General features: G+C 45.6%; 1 protein-coding gene across 5 annotated transcripts in view; it reads right to left on the reverse strand.

Annotated features, from left to right (window-relative positions):
• The window catches only part of SEPTIN6 (septin 6), a 52,986-nt gene that overhangs the window by 24,529 nt on the left and 7,961 nt on the right, over positions 1–20,496 (reverse strand). For all 5 annotated transcript variants that reach the window (XM_029607821.1, XM_029607820.1, XM_029607818.1 and 2 more), the window contains exons 3-5: positions 6,140–6,335; positions 3,571–3,757; positions 1,718–1,879 (exon numbers count right to left, since the gene is read on the reverse strand). In XM_029607821.1, the coding sequence (XP_029463681.1) occupies positions 1,718–1,879; positions 3,571–3,757; positions 6,140–6,335 (545 nt within the window). The remainder of the gene's footprint in view (positions 1–1,717; positions 1,880–3,570; positions 3,758–6,139; positions 6,336–20,496) is intronic.

Below are 20,496 nucleotides of genomic sequence, written 5' to 3' on the forward strand. Positions count from 1 at the left end.
CTGTCTTTTCATAGGTGGGGGTTGTTATTTTGAGTGCTGATTTGATATAGAAAGTTGATTGCATTGTAATTCCGTTTTCTCATGGCTTTCTGAGGGTCAAGCCCATGCCCTGTAGTAGTAATTCTAATACCATAGTGTCTCGCTGCTTTTTTATTGCAGGTTTCTGGTTGACACCACATCTGTAAATGATCTTTTAATTATTAAAATATTTATAGGCCACATTTTTTACCTCAGAAGGCTGTACTTTAGGTTTTACATGAAAAAGGCCACCTATTATAAATGCAGAATTTTGAAATGGGAGTAGGGAGGGATGAGCGAGGTGGCTGCAGATGTTTTCCTTCTCCTCCACACTTCCCTACTCTATTAAAAGAATGGATCACAATTCTCATCTCTTTGGGGTTTTTTGGTGTGGGGGGGAGATTTTTAAGTATTCAGATTGTACCTGTTGTAACTTTTTTTTTAATTTTTATTTTGGAGTGCTGTTTTAGGAGGGCGCCAAATTACTAGCCTGCCCTGAGCGCCAACATGCCTCAATCTGGCCCTGCCCATGCCACTAGATCCCTACCCCAGTGTTGATTGAACGGGAAGCCCAAAACAAGCAGGAAGAAACTGCTGGACACCCCCATCCCCCCCCCCCCCCCGGCAAAAAAAATTATATAGTTACATGGCCTTTTCACATTGTCAAATTAACACTTGCTAGTAAAAGCCATCAAGTTGTCCTAATCCCTGAGTAATTAAAGCTGCCTCAGGAGACCAGTTATATCAATCCGGTCAACGACTGACTTTCCTCTTACCCCTGGATTCATCATTCCGCTATAAATATAACGGTATGGTGAGCCACGAGGAAAAAAAAGGGGGCAATAGCAGGCGGGCACATCGCCCCCATAGCACCAATGAAATATCTGTAGCTATTTCCGGCGCTAATGCGGGCAATAATGTGAAATACATTATCGCCCAAAGTGCTACAGGCCCCTAATTTTCCTAAGCCTCGCCTAAACTCCTCCCCTTTCCCTAATTTACATTTTCGACTCATGATGCGGTAGTTATCGCGATTTGAAGAATGACCCTCTTAGTGCTTTACGCCAATCAGAACATGCAAGAACGAACAAAAAGCATTCCAGGGCTTCTGGATTTCATGTGTCAATTTTGACTTTAAAAGATTTTTTTTTAACTAAGAATTACTTCAAACTATGTAATTCTCCCATTATTAGTAAGAAAATGCTTCCAGTATAATGATGTTATATCGATGGTGCTTGATCAAGTCATTCCTGGAGCATCGCGCTCCAGCAGCATCAGGCACTGAATTCTGAATTGCGCGATTCTGGGGTAATGTCGGGAGCACCTGAAGCCAGAAACGCTCTGTGCAAGATGCCCTCTTCCAGAATTCGATCCTCAACACGCTGAGCATACAACGTATGGGAGCCAGAGCCAACGCAACCAAACCAAGCCAACAAGCCTTTTGTCCTCCCACCCAAGCCATTCAGCAACGAAGGCAGGGAGTTAAGGAAATGCTGCTGACAGAGACCAAATCCTGATGCCTTTACTGTTTTTAAATCAATAGTCTGATCTGAACAGACGTTTCAAGATTTCTGAATTATAGTCTGCTCCGTATAATCAGTTGGACATTTACATATCTCCTTACGAGAAAAGCTTCTATGACACGGGAGATCTCTTTGAACTCTGAGATGGTATTGACCAAGTGCAGAAGACGACTTACGTTCATGGTACCGTTGATCTCCGCCACCGTCTCATCATCTGTGGGGAACTGATAGATCTGCACACCATTGCTCACGAGCTCACTTGTGATCTTAATCTTAAATTTTGTCAGTTCGCTTTTGGAAATGGCATCCGACTTGGCGATAACAGGAATGATGTTAACCTGGTTGGGGAAAATCAGCAATTAAGTTTGCAAGGGAAAAGGACTGCAGTATGATTGTTTTTTTCCCACTTAGAAAAGACAGAGGCAAGATACGGTGGGCTGAGAATATCTAAATATTGTTCTAGTAAACAGTCTGTTCAAAATACATACAAGGCCGCCCACAAGCACATAACCTTGCCATCAAGAATCCAGCACGGTTGTCCTTGAATAGTAAATTATGTCTGTATTTACTAACTGTGGTGGACGTTGATAAAATATTTGATCCTAGATTGTGCCTCTCTGCCCAATGCAGCCTACATTAGCAAACATACTTTTTTTTTTTTTTTTTAAGGTCACACACTAGACTGCTTGATAAATATTTATAAGAACCAAAATTAGTAGGAACAGGAGAAGGAGCCTGAGACAAGGCCTCAAAAATTAGCTAAGGAAGTGTATAGGCTCGCTCATCTCACCAGATATGATGCGACGAAACATTTTATTGCCTGCTTACAGAAGCAAAAACATGACATAGCCAGACATAGCCTTCTGTGTGTGAAAACCAGTACAAAGGTCTTGATACTCGTAATATACTCCAGAATGCTGTTGTAAGCCTGCTCATAAACTAGACCATCTCACAATATAGTATGTTCTCTGAAACAGTACTGATATGCATTAAACCAGCTTTTAAGATTTTACATGTAATGGTCTCCCTTTGAATTCACTGGCAATAAAGCTGAACTACATTATTCTGCCATCTCTGTGTCCTGTGTCTGGTTTTATCAGGGCAGCGAGGGAGGGCCTAGCAGTTCTGGGTCTAACATTGTGTACCCTCTTCTGCAATACCTCTCTTGCCCTACTCAGCGAGTTTCACTAAGAAGTCAGCGCAGTGCGCTCTATGGTACATTTAAATTCTTCCAAACTACACCAGTCAGTTCCCCCATATCAGACAGCTGCCCACATCCATCCATCAGGATACCAACTGCCAGGCGAGAGAGTTTAAAATACATGGTGGGGGGGGGGGGGGGGAACGGACGGATGGACGGACATGATTCGTTGTCTGCAAAAGATTAGAACAGTCAAAATTCCCAAAATGGACGGAGATGTAAATGTGTGACCAGGAGGAGACATCCAGACCCAAGGAGTAGGCTCTGGCATGAAAGACTCATGTCAGAGTAATAATCACAAGCAAAGAGCTCAAATTTATCAACGCCTTCCTCCTCCCCCCGCCAGGCTGCATCACAACTGAAAAGCACATTCAAGCAAATTATTTGGAGAATGGGCTGCAGGATGGTGTAGGCGCCTAAGACAAGGGAAGATCAATCAAAACCCAGAATGTAGACTGCTGACCAGATTCCAAAAAGAAGTCGTGAGTGTAAATAGTCCACACCACCATCCACAATTAACTGAAAAATGAAAAGCAGGCACACCCTAAAACTAACGAATAATCCTTTGTGAACCCGCACCCACTGTTTCACTGTCTAGATTGTGAGGTTGGTCCTGTTGGTAACATTGTAAAAAGCCTTTTCCAACCTCTCTCATCTATCTCCAGAGAGAAAGCACCGCTGCCTCGATACTCGGTCACAAACCGAGCATCTATTTCTTCACCTGGGGATTATTCGCCAGGTTATGCACGGGGCAGCTCCTACGATCCAAGCAAACGCTACCTGTCCGCTGGTCACCGTCTTGCTCTTTCAGGGATGTGAAGCCCTTACCTTGCTGTCCAGCTTCTTCATGGTCACCAGATCCAGGGACTTCAGCGAGTGACCTGTGGGAGCTATGAAGTACAAGCAGGCGTGGATCCGAGAGTCATGGTAATTATGCAACACCCGCTTTATCTTCAGCTCCTCCTGCAGATAGGACTCAAACTGGGCATCAATGAACTCAACGATGGACGTGTAGCTTTGAGGGATGGAAAAGAATCTCTGTAAGATGTAACATTATCTGTGACCTTAAAGATTAACCATCTTTACACAAAGCCCATCTAGCCGGTCCACCTTCCCTTCTGTGGTAATCTTGCTGACTCCACGTTCTCTCCAGTTTCACTTATTTTCCCCGTACTAAGACCCTCTGGGTTTCCCTCGTGCTTGCTTGAATTCAGTTTCAGTTTTTGCCTCCACTGGGAAGCTGCTCTATGCGGATTTTGTATTTTGTTTTAATCCTGTTTTTAGTGCATTGCTCTTTTCTAATCATTATCAGGTCTATCCAGTACCAAGCGGTAGGAAGAGCTGCGTTAGTGCCCGGCGCACCCGCGGTTGCCGCACGCACAGTGCAGCTCACCTACCGCTCGATCCTGTATGTAAATAGCTTGCAAATGCAAGCTGCGTCTAAGAAGCGTCCATGAAGCGTTAGGCCTGCGCAACCCATTTTACTGGATAGAGTGCCTATACAGTATCCTGGGTGCGCGGGCCTAACGCTTCACAGCCACGCTGGTATCTCATTTCAAATGTCATTTGAAATGACAGATACCAGGAAGTCGTGAAAAGCAGCCTTGCTCCGGGAGGAGGGAAGAAGGGACTGGCAGTGTAAAGCGACGAAGCGACTTACTTTTTGCACCCCCCTCCGGACATCGGACGACCTCTCCTGCCTCCAGCTGCTCGCGAAGATGGACGCCTGCACGGCCGCTGAAGACGTGACGTCACGACGTTTGGCGTCACGGCATGTGATGTCACGTCTTCAGTGGCCGTGCAGGCGTCCATCTTCGCGAGCAGCTGGAGGCAGGAGAGGTCGTCCGATGTCCGGAGGGGGCTGCAAAAAGTAAGTCGCTTCGTCGCTTTACACTGCCAGTCCCTTCTTCCCTCCTCCCGGAGCAAGGCTGCTTTTCGCGCCCTGCTTCGGGAGGAGGAGAGAGGGGACTGGCACGGGGGAAGCCACGATGTCCGGAGGGGAGCTGCAAAAGTAAGTCGCCGAGCGTAGGATTGCCCGTCCTCTCCCCTCTCTCTCTTGCAATTTTTTTTTTCGCTTTTTTTTTTGCTTCGGGAGGAGGGGAGAGGACTGGGGCTGCCCCGGAGCCAGCATCCATGGACGCAGCCAGGGCAGGTGAGCGGGGGCTGGGGGAAAGCTTACCGCCTACCCTTACCCCTGCCTCTAACACAGGGGTAAGGGTAGGCGGTAAGTTAGCAGGTTAAACGCGCGGCAAAACAGCAGGGTAAAATAGCGATAGTCGGGGCGCGGGTTACTGGATGCTAGGGAATAGCTAATTCGCTCGTTTGCATGCAATATACATGCCGCGTGCGGAAGGGGTTGCCCGGGGATTTTAGGACGCGGTAAGGGTAGGTTAAAGGGAGTTGTGGATCGCAGGAAGGGCTAACGCGGCCGGAAAGTGAGTAGAATGCAGGTTAGGAGCGGGGTAAACGCGGCTGCACTTTAAGTTTTAACATACAGGTCTATCCAGTAAATTCGCACTGAACACTGCGGAAGCTGCGGACTATAAGAACTTTTAATAAATAAATCACAATTTTTAGGAAGAAATGCTTCCTTATTTAAGCCTCAAGACTACCCCCTTTACATCACCGAGTGGACCCCAATCCAGGCCTACAAGACCCCACTGGTGTGGTTTCAGGATATCCACAATGAATATGCCCAAGATAGATTTGCATACAATGGAGGCAGTGCCAGTGGATCCCTCTCATGCATATTCATTGTGGATACCTTGAAAAAGACAACTGGCTAAGGGGATCTTCTAGAACCGGGCCGAGGATCACTTGTTCTAGAACTTTCTTTCCATTGAAAATGCTTGCCTCTTGTGCACAATTTATGCATTTGAGGTGTTTCAATTGATTTATAGAACCACAAGTCACGACTAGGACATTTCTCAGTGTAACATCATTAACCTCACATTTAAATGAACATTCCCACTCTATAATCCAGTGGTCCCCAAACCTGTCCTGGAGGGCCACCAGCCAGTCGGGTTTTTGGGATATGCACAATGAATATGCATGAGAGAAAATTTGCATGTTATGGAGGCAGTGCATGAAAATTCTCTTTCATGCATTTTCATTGAGGATTTCCCAAAAACCCGACTGGCTGGTGGCCCTCCAGGACAGGTTTGGGGACCACTGCTATAATCCATACACTTCCCTTTGTTCCCTTCTCACTATTTCCCAGTAACATCTCTTCTTGAGAGTCAAAGAAAACATGGTGCACATCTTAATGTGCTCCAAATTATAAAAGAGAAACAAACAAACAAACAAAAAAAAAGCATCAATTCTGCGCTTAAAGGGGACTTTGGCTGGGCGATTTGTACAGCCTCATGTGTGTTTCAGAGCAGCAGCTGCTGGCTACCTGTCGTCTTTATTGATCTGGTCCCCGAAGCCCACACTGTTCACGATGGTCAGCTTCAGGTGCACGTTGCTCTCCTGGAGGTCATAAGAGCTGGACTTCAACTGAACCCCGGGCTGTGAATGCAATGTGGGGTCCCCTTCAAACTTGGTGTTGAACAGGGTGTCCATCAGAGTGGATTTGCCCAGCCCTGTTTCTCCTGAGAAAACAAAAAAAAACACAAGACAGAGTGCTCAAACAATTTACTTGTAACTGAGATACTAGATGGATTTGCTCCTTGCCAGGTCCCCCCAGCAGTAGAAGTCCTAGTGCCAAGGAGAGCAGAACCGGTGGGAACACACAGGGGGAAAGAATCCTGGGAGGAGGAAGCGGCAGATGTGGCCAGAGGGAAAAAGAGCAAAGAGATAAACGCAAGAATTGGGACAGAAAACAGGCAAGGGACAAGGAAAAGTCTAGGAGACCAGCCCCTCCCAGTCAGCAGCAGTGTGGAACAGAGAGACGCCTCGGTAGATAACTCGTTACAAGCCATGCCAGCTCAAATCTGTTCTCGTTCCGGCCTTCTGCCTCCATTCACAGTCCTGAAGGTCTGCGTTATTACAGGCAGCAGATTCGCTGTGACACGCGAGTATTCATGGGACCTCTCTTCCAGAGGTCAAACCTCTTATGAATCCTCAGGCATGTGAAAAATAAGACTGTCTATACAGTTTAGTCTCAACGGGGAAAAAAACCCCAAATCCTTTCCATCCATGGCATTCAGATTATGCACGGGGGTCAGTACCTTTCAGATTTCCTAAGAACGAGGCCGTTATCCAAACCTACGTTTCCCACTCAAACCCAGGAGAGACTATAGACTCCTTTTACATTAACATGGTCACTGCCATTCTCATCTCTTTAGCTTTCTTGCAATAAAGCAAATTTTTAGTTTTACTGAAGATTTACATTGAATAATGCTATTCAACTGTCCAAAATGTTGATGATTTGAACTGAACAGATAGTTTGATGAACAATCTTCATTAGGAAGCTCTTTATCTCTATTTATAAAGTGAGAGGAGTGATTTTAAAAAAAAATAGTACTGCAGAAAGAAGACAGTCGTTTAGAGGGCCACAGAGGTTTCATTTTGGTTTATTCTATTTTTTTCACACATGAAAATTCACAAACCCCGGCACATGCTGTAGGGTATGCAGTGAAAGGAATGCAAACAGTAGAGACACGTGGTCAGAGGGCTCTCCCTCCCGTCCATCAGGGAGGGCAGAATTTCTCAACAAAGCAGTCACAGATTAATTACCCTTGGGTGCTTTGCCTCCTAATTACTGTTACGTCTGCCACTACTGCTCCTTGATATTACTGACGGCCACCTCCTTTCCTGACAAGGCTTCTAATCTGCTATGCTGCTTTCCCCATCTACAGATTTACCCGCTAATATAACGGCCAAGAGTTGTATGGGGTAACTTTCATTCACTACCCACTTCTGAGATAATGAATATTTTGATCACTTTAATACCTGCAGCCAGTGATTTTTTTTTTTTTTAACTTTAAAAATAAAAGATTGTGCTAAGAGGTTTGGACAAATTCCTGGAGGAAACATCCCTAGCACATTATTAGCCACAGAGACTAAAGAAAGCCCTTGCTGTCCCTGGGAGTGAGCAGCAGGAATGAGATGTGCCGGGTGCGTGTGACCTGGATTGGCCCCCGTCAGACACAGGATGCTGGGCTCGTTGGACCTTGCTCTGACCCAGCATGGCTTGTCTTATCTTCCTTGCCAATCTGGGTTTCGCTAAGCACATGATACAGAAACTTTACTTCTTTCAACTCTGGATTTTTTATGGCAAGGCTTAGACTACGGGAAAGTCTAATGATTTTTCTTAATATTTGAGCAACTTTTGATTTTACTAATTTTACTTACACTGTTAGCTGAATTAGTACTACCCATTCTTAATTTTTTTTAAACCATTCACAACAAACTAGAATGGCCTCTTCCTGTTCTGCTTTATTTGCTGATCTTTTTAATTTTTACACATACATACATGAGAGTTGGTGGGTACACGGGGATAGCTTGGACAGGAGAGGTGGGCACTATGGAAGCTATGGTGTGTACTTCAGAGTGTGATATGGGTCAGGTGGGTGTACGCGGCAGCCCAGGCCTCCTTTCATCTTCGGTCGCTCGTGGGTGGAGCACCCCACCCTGTCCACAACCCTATAAAAGGGACGGGAGGGAGTGGCAGCTGGATACGGCTTATGCCCCCCCCCCCCGCCCCCCGACCACAGAGAGAGAATATTCGGTGGCACAAGCACATAAGATAGAAGAGAGATGCTTCCTCTTGTGAAACCGCTTGCTGTTCGGGATCCACTGCAGTTTGCATGCAGCTGATACCCAGCTCGTTTGGTTGCTCTGCCTTTGATGTTCAATTGCTTGGTGCTTGCATGCAGTTAATCTTAGCTGTCTGAGAATAAACTGGCTCTTAATCCAGATAGGTTGAACTCCAGTTCTTCTAGATGACTAGCTGAACATCGGGCAGTATTACCATTCATACTTACCAAGGCAGTTATTATACTTGATGCACAGCTATTGATGAAATTGCAGATAAAAGCAGTTGCTAAGAATGTTTCTCCAAGATAAGGCTGCTCTGGCATGTTGTACCTTTCCTTCTTTGTTCATGACTTTTGGACTATAGCCACTCTTTATTCTGTCTCAAAGGGACTACTTTAACTCTCTCCTTTTGCAGTTAGCGCACATCGCTGCAGCGCCACATCATGACCATATCACCCCCAGCTTACAATGCTTTACACCGACTGCCCATCACCTGGATCACTTGCTCGGAGATTCTTCCCTTGGTTCTCCAGTGCGATGTTCCTGTCCATCTGTCCTCTCTTTACACTCCTGCCTCCAACAGGAACGCGGCCTCTCACTGTGACCATTCCCAAGGCCCTCCATTTAGCAGAGGCCAGAGCTGGATCGTTTGCTGTAGCCTCTCTGACACCGTCAAACTCTCTTCCAGTTGAAGTACACCTTCAGGGGTGGTTTTTGACCTTTCAGACACTATTTAAAGGCCTGGTTTTTCAAACAGGCCTTCCCTTAATTCCATTAGGTGAGATCCTTGCTAATTTTTAAATAAGGAGGTTTTTAATTTTTATGTCTGTCTATACCAAGAACTTACTTATGAATTGGCAAAATACGAAGGTTACATAAAGAAAGAAAGTGTGGAAGAAAGGCTGTTATCACACCCGGGCAGCAGAGCAGCAGCCTATGCACACCGCGAGGAGCTTCCTTGCGCGCCATGATGCACGTTGAAGAGTTCTTTCTGCCTCTGGGGTGGGTCGGCTAGCCAGGACACCCAGACTGGCCCGGGGAGATTATCCCAGAGAGTGGGAGAGATCATGATGTGGGGAGAATGGCAAGCAGAGAACATAAGAACACGCCATACTGGGTCAGACCAAGGATCCATCAAGCCCAGCAACCTGTTTCCAACAGAGGCCAATCCAGGCCATAAGAACCTGGCAAGTACCCAAAATTTAAGTCTATTCCATGTTACCATTGCTAATGGCAGTGGCTATTCTCTAGGTGAACTTAATAGCAGGTAATGGACTTCTCCTCCAAGAACTTATCCAAACCTTTTTTGAACCCAGCTATACTAACTGCACTAACCACATCCTCTGGCAACAAATTCCAGAGTTTAATTGTGCGTTGAGTGAAAAAGAACTTTCTCCGATTAGTTTTAAATGTGCCCCATGCTAACTTCATGAAATGCCCCCTAGTCCTTCTATTATCCGAAAGAGTAAATAACCGAATCACATCTACCCATTCTAGACCTCTCATGATTTTAAACACCTCTATCATATCCCCCCTCAGCCTTCTCTTCTCCAAGCTGAAAAGTCCTTAGTTAAAAAACCAGAAGAACAGAAAATACTTCTACACAAAGGGGCTGGAGGAGAGAGACACTGATTCCAGAATCTCGTGCCAGCAAAGTTCACGTAACTTCCTGACATTCAATTTTCTTCTAACACCACGTCCGTGGAGTGAAACTCCTGTTATCCAATTTCCTGCTGAATGATTGCTGGATAACACTTGCCAAACTCCTCTCATATGTTTCACAGTCCATTTTTTGAAAATGCAAAAGAAACCAAAAATTATTCAGAACTGGACCACTAGTGCTAGAAATGCCTGGTGCTACCCCTTGTGTCTTGCAGCACGAAGCAGTTCCGTCTCACCCACGTCCGGCAGAGAGTACTGCAGGAGCTGCCTTCTCTAAAGGACTTTTAAATGCAGAAGAGAAATAAAATGCCTAAGAAACACACTGGCAGCACTAAGAAAAAGGAAGAAAAACTGAAGGCTTGCACTGATGGCGCATCAGCTTGCAAGCAGGGTTACTAAGTTGGCAGAACGGCACTTGTAGTGAGGGCAGCTTTAGATTCAGCGCAGAAGCCTCACTTCTTTATACTAAAGCTGGCTGGCAGAGCTTTCAGCGCTGCAACTGCTCATCAGAAGGCAGGGCGCTACCCAGACCACCTACCGTACAGCTCTTACTATTTCCTGCACGCATGTATGGAGGAAGCGTGTGACCCGACAGTGCCCTGAATTGAAAAGGCTGGAAAAAAGTGTTCATGGATTTGGCTCTTTCCCCTGGTTATACGTTGCCCACACCGAGAAACGTGCCTCTTATCCTGCAGAAAGCTGCTGGCCGTACAGGAACCACCATTGGCTTTTTGCCTTGAATTTGTATTCAGATTCTCAGCTGGTCCAGACCAGCCCCGGCCTCGCTTGTGCCTGGAACCCTCCAGCCCCGTTATCTTCTCATCCTTAGTGAATCATTCTTTGGGAAACAAAGAGGGTTACTGTTTTCTCACCGAACAGACCCAGCCACTTTATCTTTCCAGATAATAGAGAACAGCAATACAATGCTTCACCACCCTGAGAAGCTCTCAAAACAAATACAGGGGACCAATACAGACTCAAGTCTGGATGCAGGGAATACCCACGTGGGGGAGGGGAGGAGAGGAGTTTCTTCCAAGGGGGGGGGGGAATCATATTTTCTAGAGTTAATTTTTTATTCAGGATCCTCACCACTGAAGAGCTATGGATTTGATGCATCAATCTGATGGCTCAGTTATTACAGCAAAAGGTCAGCTGTTCGGAATTACCTTCTGCACTCACCCAGTCCTCATCCTGGGAAGCATCTGGTGTAGACAGAATGAGAGAAGGGCCAGGACAGGATATGATTCAGGAGCTTTCTTTGGAAGGGACGCAGTCAGAGATGACAGAATGAGCAGGTGAGCACCATGGATATTCGGCTCAAAGTGAGGCAACACTGAACCAGTCCCACCCCAGCTGCTCCAGAGCCCCTCCCCCATGTCGACCTGCATTGCTCTGCTGCTGCGCCACAGCTGGAAACGCACCAGAAATTCATTAAGCTCTTTGCAGGATCCAGCTCACCGGTTCCATACAGTTTCACTAATCCGATGATTACTGTGCTTTCACTTTTTCTTGATTGTTCTATTTTAAGTTTCTTGGCTTACTGTCTGTGCAGAACGCTTTGTAAGGAGAGGCTGAAAGCCACTCACATGGCTAAAAGATGGGTCATACATAAATTAGATGGCAACAATTAAAGCGGATAATATGCAAAGAGATCAAACTGCAATTTTGGTAACCACCAGCCACTCTAAGCCGAGCTCTCATACAGAAAACTCAAGAGCCAAAGCCTGCTGATGTCATTTGCTGCTGTGCCCACAAAGAGACTTCCATATGTTCAATAAAAAACAATTTTCCAGCAATAAAAAAATCTCTCTGCAGCTACATATTTGGCCCAGGACACAGAGAATTCAAAAAAATTCCAAGGAAAATCCTTAGTACTGGCTGGAGCGCTTCAGAATGAGAAGAAAAGCCAGGGTTCAAACATGGTGGCTCGGCATTTTCCCCAACTGAGATCACCAAACCATCAAACCCCATTTACATTCTCTTCACAATTCACATGCATGACTTATCTTCCTCCAGTGTTATCCCAACCACGAAGCCTCTCTTTAAAGTCACTGCAGTGGCTTCCCCCATACACAGCTCAATCTTATCCACAAGTGCCTGCATTCTTCAACTCATTCTCTCTCCTCTAGCTCTCCCTACATCCCTCCTCCTGACTCCATTCATCAAGAAAGCTGCTCTGATCACCAGTTCCAGAGTCTGTGCTCTCCACCTTGCTGCACTGCGCACCTGGGACAGCTTTACTGAATTGGTGAGTCAGGCTCCCTCTCTGGCCATATTCAAATCCCACCTAAAACCTCATCTTTACTCATGCTTTTAGATCTTAAGAACATGGCCCTTCCTTATCATAACCTTCTAGATTTTAATCATGTGCAGATGACGACCATATGGCCCATCCACATCCTCCACTTAGCTTTGTGGTCCAGTCCCTTCCTTTCCCTCAAAGATTCTCTGTGCTTGCTCCATTTCCTTGAATTCTGACACAATCCTCATCTCCACCACCTTCCCAGGAGGGCTGTTCCATGTGTTACACCATCCTCTCTGTAAATAAAATATTTTCTTCAGTTATATCCAAGGCTATGCCCTTTCACTCTCATCCCACGACACACAATGTTTTTATTCCATTATTTCTATAAACCGCCAGGAACGAGCAGGTGAAAAGAATTGTATAAATGAATAATTGCCACAAGCTGGCAGACTCTGTTACATGGAGGGGGCTTTCATTTTCCTTTTGACCCAGCAAATTTCTTCCTACTCCTTTGGACTTCCAGCTCATTCGGAACCAGTACAAACATGGTACCATAAGCCTTCATTCAAAAATTGAACGGGAAACACCAAGAAGCCGGACTCTGCATGCTGTGCAACACCAGAGAAATAAAATCAAATACATTTCTTCCTGTATTGTGCAAAATAAAAGATATCATGAGCTGCACATTCCCAAAGTTGACACAGCCTATTTACTAAACTGAATGTAGCAAGCTACTAAAAAACCAGGTCCCTGCCCCCATGAGCTTATGTGTTGGAGCCTTACAATGTGGACCAAGCTGTGTCTGTATCAGAGTGATGCGTTTTCAACCTGTCAAAAATGGTTTTTCAGCTCTGCAGAGAATGCAAGCTGCCGCAGCCAAGATGAAGGAATATAAAAATACATCAAAACCCCCTGTGTGCTCTCCTGTGAATGACAAATGTTCTAAAAGAACCAGCATCCAGCACTCACAGAGTTAATAAGTTGGGGAAAAGGGCTGTACTGTTTAGCCTGCCCAGAGAACAGCACCACACAGCCAACAGAGGAGGAAGCCAAATAAATACTGGGAGACCATTTAAGGTAGAAAAGGCACAATTTGGCTGGCTGTGTGCGGGGTGGGGATAGCCAGGAGTTGGAGAGGAGTGCATATAGCAGCCCTGCAATCAGTTCTTCTCTTGAAGACCTAATTATCGAGAGGGAGAGACAGAAGCCTGTGCTCTGAGGAAATAGACAGACAGCTGTTCTTGTTTCATAACCAAGCTACATGTAAAATCCCAACAAGGGACAGAGGAGCCAGGAGCTGAGAGACTTCCTTTCCAGAGATATCCAGGCCCAGGAACACATGGATGGATCATCCTCCTAAGAGACTGAGATAAGTAAACTTTGCACAGAGTATCTTAGAGGAGGGAGAAGGTTTATTTCTTTACTTTTTGTCCCCAAATTCAGTATCTCATCTTAACTGCTTCAGCCTTTCAGTTAAAGTCAAGCATAAACCCTTGCCACAGCCTCACAAGATAGGGCTGGGACAGAGGAGCTGATGGACAGTGGTCTCTCTGTAAGAGACTGAAACCAGACCAGCTTTCTGTTTAGTACCAAGTAAACCTTTAGGGGAAGCTCCCCAGGAGAGAAAGACCTTTCACATCTGCTTCAGTTTGGTTTGTAATCCAGCCAGCTCCATCAAGAGGGACGACTTCATTTTCTTGATTTTTTTTTTCACACAATTTTGTTTGTGACAGGGGATGCTCTTTACAAACTGGTGACATTGGGGTGAATACGTTCCCCTTCCCCCTCTTGAGTACTCAGTGGTAAAGAATTTTTTTTAAAGCTGTGCACTTCACTGCTTTTCCCTCCAACCTCTATTAGCATTCCTTGTTTTGTTTTTTTTACTGTCCATATGAGTATGTTGGCTGCCCTGGCTATCAGGCCATCCCCAGTGTTATTTCTGCATTGCCTGATATAAAATAAGAAAACTGCAAGTTTATATTATACTTCACTACTATACTTTATTTATTTAAAACATTTTATATACCGACTTTCACAGACAAAGTCTGACCAAGACGGTTCACAACTTCAAAATATAAGAAAAACTAAAGATAATTAAACAAAAAAACTACATAATAAAGTAAAAGATGGAAAAAAAATACAATGTATAATTATAATCCCTAATTCTTTAACATAACTTATGCAAAAATTTATAACTAAGAAAACAAGAAAAGTCAGAAAAGGTTAAGAAACCAGAGACCAGTGTTATCCCATTTAATGTTCTGTCTAATTACACAATACTAGTAAAAGGGTTAATTACTGTTTTACTCTGGTGTGATGATTTTATCTGGTCTGTGGTACCACAAGTGAGAGATTGTTTGGGAAGGGAACAGGCTTGTGGTATCAGGGTGACCGGGACCCTGTCTCATCCTCCACACAGGCTACGAACCCGAAGATAAATCGTATTTGTCAATATAATTTCTCATGTGGTACTCCCCACCCCAAGCATAGGGGTAATTCACAGTCCCAACCAAGGGAGGGGCCAGGAATATAAAATGCTTTTTTCTACCCCTGCTGTCTGGGCATTTTATTTTTCTAATCACGTTGGTCCTCATCTCTTTATACTGCTTTCCTTTTCTTGGTCTCCTAACTCCTTTACAGGGTCTCCTGTTCATTTTCTATTTCATCTCTCTCCTGTCTTCTTCAGTTCCTTGCCTACATCTCTTGTCTAATAATATTCTTTCCTTTCTCTTCATTGTCTTTATCTCTGCCTCTCTATCCACTCATCTAGATTCCATTCCCCCCCCCCCTTCTCTGTGCCAATCCTACATCTCCCCAACTCTCCCTATTGCCCCCCTCTCAGTCCTCCATCTCCCCCTCAGGGAGTTGATTTTACCTCCAGCTATCAGGCCGCCTTGTCCTTCCCTCTCAACTTCAGCTTCATCCTCTTGTTCTCTTCAAAACTCCTCACCCCCAAATCCTCCTTCTCCCTCTTCACCCTTTATCACCTTCCAGCTAATCACACTTTCCACCCCTTCCCTAGGGCCAGTGTATGGGTATCAGCAGTGGCGTAGCCACGGGTGGGCCTGGGTGGGCAGGTGCCCACCCAACTTAGACCCAGGCCCACCCAACTAGCACCGGAACTGCAAGGCTGTCGCGGGATCCCATCCCCGCGACAGCGAACAAGAGAACCCACGCCTCGCGCGCCATCACGGCACACGTGGGGAAGCGCTGCTGCGGCCGTATGGCCAACCGGTCTTCCTGTATGGGGGGGGGGGGGAGCGGAAGCGCCGCGCGCAGCTTCCGCTTCCTCCCCCCAATGCAGGAAGATCAGCTGGCCTCTCCTGCTGCCACCCGTTCCTCCTGCTATCTTCGGGTCAAACGGCCCGCCGAACTTCCTGTTTGGGGGAGCGGAAGCGCTGCGCACAGCTTCCGCTTTCTCCCCCAAAGCAGGAAGATCAGCTGCCTCTCCTGCTGCCACCGGCCTCCTGCTATCTTCTTTGGGCGTCAGGCCGTATGGTCCGCCAATCTTCCTGCTTGGGGGGGGGAGGAAGCGGACGTTGTGCGCTGCGCTTCCGCTCCCCCCTCCCCCCCCCGACAGGAAGTTCGGCGGGCAGTACGGCCCGACGCCCGAAGATAGCAGGAGGCCGGTGGCAGCAGGAGAGGCAGCTGATCTTCCTGCTCTGGGGGAGAAAGCGGAAGCTGTGCACGTGCTTGAATGTGTATGTGTGGATGAGAATGGGAGTGTGTGTGGGTGAAAACTGGAGCCTGGGTGTGTATGTGGGTGAGAATGGAAGCTTGAATATGTGGGTGAATGGGAGCTCGAATGTGTGTATGTGTGGTTGAGAATGGGAGCCTGGGTTTGTGGGTGGGTGAGAATGGGAGCTTGAATGTGTGTATATATGGGTGAGAATGAGAGCCTGGGTTTGTGTGGGTGGGTGAGAATGGAAGCTTGAATATGTGGATAAGAATGGGTGCTTGAATGTGTGTATGTGTGGGTGAGAACAGTACCTTAAATGTGTATATGTATGGATGAGAATGGGAGCTTGAATATGTGTGGGTGAGACTGGGAGCATGGGTGCCTGGATGTGCGTCTGTGTGTGCAAAAGAATATAAGCCTGGGGAGGGGTGAGAAAGTGAGAACTTGAATGTGAGCTTGTGGGGGGGGGGGGGGGGGGAGAGCATATGAGAGTGACAGCTTGAGTGTGTGAGAGGGAGTCTGTGAGAGAAAGCGTGTATGTGTGTGTGTGTGTGGAGGGAAGAAGACAGTAATAGAAGAAAGACACTGAAAAGGAATTAGGAAATGAGCTATAAGGGAAAAAATGGGAAAGAGAGACCAGGACCAACTGATTAGAAAAATACAAAGGTCAGACAACAAAGGTAAAAATATATATCTATATTTTGAGATGTTAGCAATTTAAATATAAGCAACACAACCGCTCTCTCAAAATTTATGGACAGGTAGGAGCCGTGTATAAAATCGTAATAATAAGAAGGCTAAAGTACCACAAATCACCATGAATTATGTTTGTATCATTAAGTAAGCCTCATACTTAGGCGTAGATGTGAATGCTATGCTGCATAATTTGGCATTATTTATCAGTAAAAAAACAACTAGTAGACCTGCATGCCTACAGCCCACCCATGTTAACCTTGTGCCCACCCAAAAAATCAATTCTGGCTACGCCACTGGGTATCAGGCACTCTAGGTAAATCTTACAGACCTGCATCCCTCTCCTCCCTAGTTGCCCCCTACACACACACACACTTAAAAATTATGCATTTATAATATTTATTTATTTTATTTATTTAAGGGTTTTTATATACCGCAGTACGTAAAGAGATACATCACCGCGGTTTACATTTAACAATAACTTAGCAACAGGCTTTACATTGACATTATTAATAGGTATTACATATACTAGATATGTAATATAATACATATAATAGATTTTACCTGAACAAGGACTTTGAGGTAAAAATATCAATTACAGCATGTATACTGTATTTATATGCACTGCTATAGTGCCAACCATAAAACGCTGCAAAACAAAACATTTGGAACCCATATGGTATTAGGCCTGTGGTAGTGTGTGTTCAGTGTCGGCTTGGCCCTGGGAATGCCATGAGTAAACTAAATTACAGATGGAAAAAAGTAAAACCTCCCATACCAAAAACAGCACTAACTGCCAGCACTCAAACAGTAACAGTAACTACCTATGAAAAGTCAACACTGCAAATGTTACACCAGTCCCTAAAACACCAATACACCAGAACAAGTCAATCTGCTAGACTCATACACAGAAGCTATACACTAGCAGAATGCCTCACCTCAATCACACATGCAGAACACAGACAGACCCTCACCAAATAAAGAATAAAGAGACTATAAAGTATAATTAGAAACATGCAGACAAAAACTGAAATGGATCTGTATGCAGTGTAACAAGGGAAAACAGAAATATAACCAATCCTTATGAAATAAAGAGATGTGAATCATTTTTTGTGTTTGTGTTATTCTTTGGCTGCCGCGGGAAATTTCATTTTTTTGTGGATTGGAGGGTTTTTTTGGGTTAGCCCGCACTAAGAAAAAACGTTAGATTTTGTTACTTTTTGTTAGTGCGCACTAATGGGAGTTAGCGCGCGCTAACCCGAAAAACGATTTTTCACGAAAAAACAGGAAAATCCCGATCGTTTTTAGGGCTCCCCGAAACATGCCGAATTGGACAATTTTGTTTAAATTTTCCAATTCGGCAAAAACGAATGCACATCTCAGAAACTATATAAAACATCAATTATTAATAGTACAACCAAACTAAAAGGAAATATTTCAAGATAGCATCATATAAAACTTTTCCAAATGGCATTAAAATGTTTGAAAGCAGCAAACACAAATAACTCCCAATAATTAAAACTAACCCTTTCCATACCTGGGAACTTCTGATTTCAAGATGCTCTGTCATGGATTAGCAGGGATAGGGGAGGGGTTGTTGCATACCAACTTTTTCTTCTCTAAACACACATGCTTATTTGCACTCTGTAATTCAATTATTTCTGATTACTTTGGCTGAAGATTATTTAGGTTGTATGGATTTAGATTTCTCACCCGACCACAGGCCTTCAAACTGAGTGAACTCAGTTACAGTTTTGCACTCTGAAATGTTTACGAGTAGGCAAGAATTTGAGAACTTAGAGCCAGTAACTCTATGGTAAGAAAGTAAGCAATTAACTGATACTAAACTCAGAGAGTGAAGGCCACAAACCTGCACCTGAAACTGATAAGAGCACAGAGAGCAGGAACACTGCAGCTCTCCCAAGCATTTAGTGTATAAGAAGAAATAACAAGAGAAGGAGAGAGTGTTTCCGGATTTGATAGCACAGACTGATCCTTTGGAAGCATGTAAGCTTTATAAAGAAGTAGTAATTGTTATCTGCAACTAATTCTTCTGTTTGATCTGATTTTATTTGTTCTAACCTCTGATTGCTCAAACTTACTTTCCTAAATATCTGGAACCGTGATTATATTAAGTCAAAGTTTGTGTGGGGAATAAGCTCCTGGGTATAATCCCAGTAATTGTGGGTGTTTACATTGGGTAAGCCCCGGAAGCAATCCTGTGTGCATGTAGGTGGCAAGCCCCTCAGGTAACTCCCAGTGTAGACCCCAGTGAGATTAGTCCCCAGGTCAGAACCCCTGGGACGAATGCCAGTGTGCACGGTCTGAACCCAGAATACACACACACACACCCCCACTTGTCCCCTCACTCGCTCACACACACACATCCCCTCACTCGCTCACACACACACACGTCCCCTCACTCGCTCAATTCAGTCTCACATACACAATGACATGCTCATTTGCTCTGTCTCATAGGCACAATCATACACAGACATGTTCACACATGCACACACTCATTTGCTTTCTGTCTCACTTGCACAATCACATACTTGGGCTCATTTACTCTCTCACATACTTTTCCTCTCTCTCTTTTTCACACTCATGCTCAGTCATACACACCTACGTTTGTTCATACTCTCTCTCTCTCTCTCTCTGTGGTCTGTGCTCCTCCTAACAGCCAGTGAAGGGAGGGGGGGGGGGTCATGGGAGGCCAGTGTTTTTCTTTAGTCTCTGCTATTCCTAACTGCCGAACAGTGGAGGAGGCTGACGCTGCTCCGCAGGCTGAGGTCCTCCTGAATTCCAGGGGTGGGAGGCCAACGTTTAGGCCCCGCTATTCCTAAATGCCAGGGTGTGGAGGAGGCCAGCGCTGCTCCATGTGCCGTGCTACTCCTGACTTCCGGGGGTGGGAGGTGGATGATGCTGCCTGCAGCTCCACGGCCGCACTTCTGACTGCAGAGTTGGAGGCAGAGGCTTCTGCTTTCGGCCCCATGGGTCGCCCTTCTCTTGACTGCAGAGGGGGAGCGCGGCCTCATTTGGCCTGCTGTCCCCCCCCCCCCGAGACAGCTCTAAGGGTAGGTGAGACACCAGGAGCAGGCTCAGTCGCTTCTTGTACTGGATGGTGTGGAGGTGAGATGGATCTTCCAGGACGTTATAAGAGAAATGCTCCCCTGGTGGATGGCGCCTTTGGCCTCAGCCATAAGCTAGCTACGGCTCTGGCCTTTTGACAGGCAAAGTCCCCGGCTCTGTGGGTCAAGAGGGAGCCATGTGCCTCTTTGCTCCGTCCAAGAGGAGAGAAAAAAAAGTGTCTTAATCTGAGATTTAGATGTTCACCAAAAGGGAAGGAAGGTGTTTTTCTGCCACCCTTCCTTGCCTGAAGCTGGAAGCATTGCTTTCGGTGGCCGACATTTCCTCCCAGAAGGCTGCATTTGCATCTGTTTTGACGAGGGGTTCAGACGGGGAAAATAGGAGGACATCCAGAGACCCACAACAATGTTTCCACCCCGAGACGCAGGACACTGCCAGGTTGGAGTGCAGAATTCTCCATGCCCCTCCGGTACTGGGTGGGTGTCCATCGTGGTTAGGACATCCCAGCGCACTTACTTGTTCCATGCATTGCAGGATAAGCAGGTTTCAAGCCCCTGCCTGAAAGGACACATCCACAGGAGGTAGAGATCAATTAAATCCTGGCTCTTGTAAACTTAAGGACCCTGGATGTAACTGGACATTTTATTTGCTGCACCTCTTGATTATTCTGAACACAATCCAAGTA

The sequence above is a fragment of the Rhinatrema bivittatum genome, chromosome 6, assembly GCF_901001135.1.
Source record: "Rhinatrema bivittatum chromosome 6, aRhiBiv1.1, whole genome shotgun sequence".
Classification (NCBI taxonomy): domain Eukaryota; kingdom Metazoa; phylum Chordata; class Amphibia; order Gymnophiona; family Rhinatrematidae; genus Rhinatrema; species Rhinatrema bivittatum.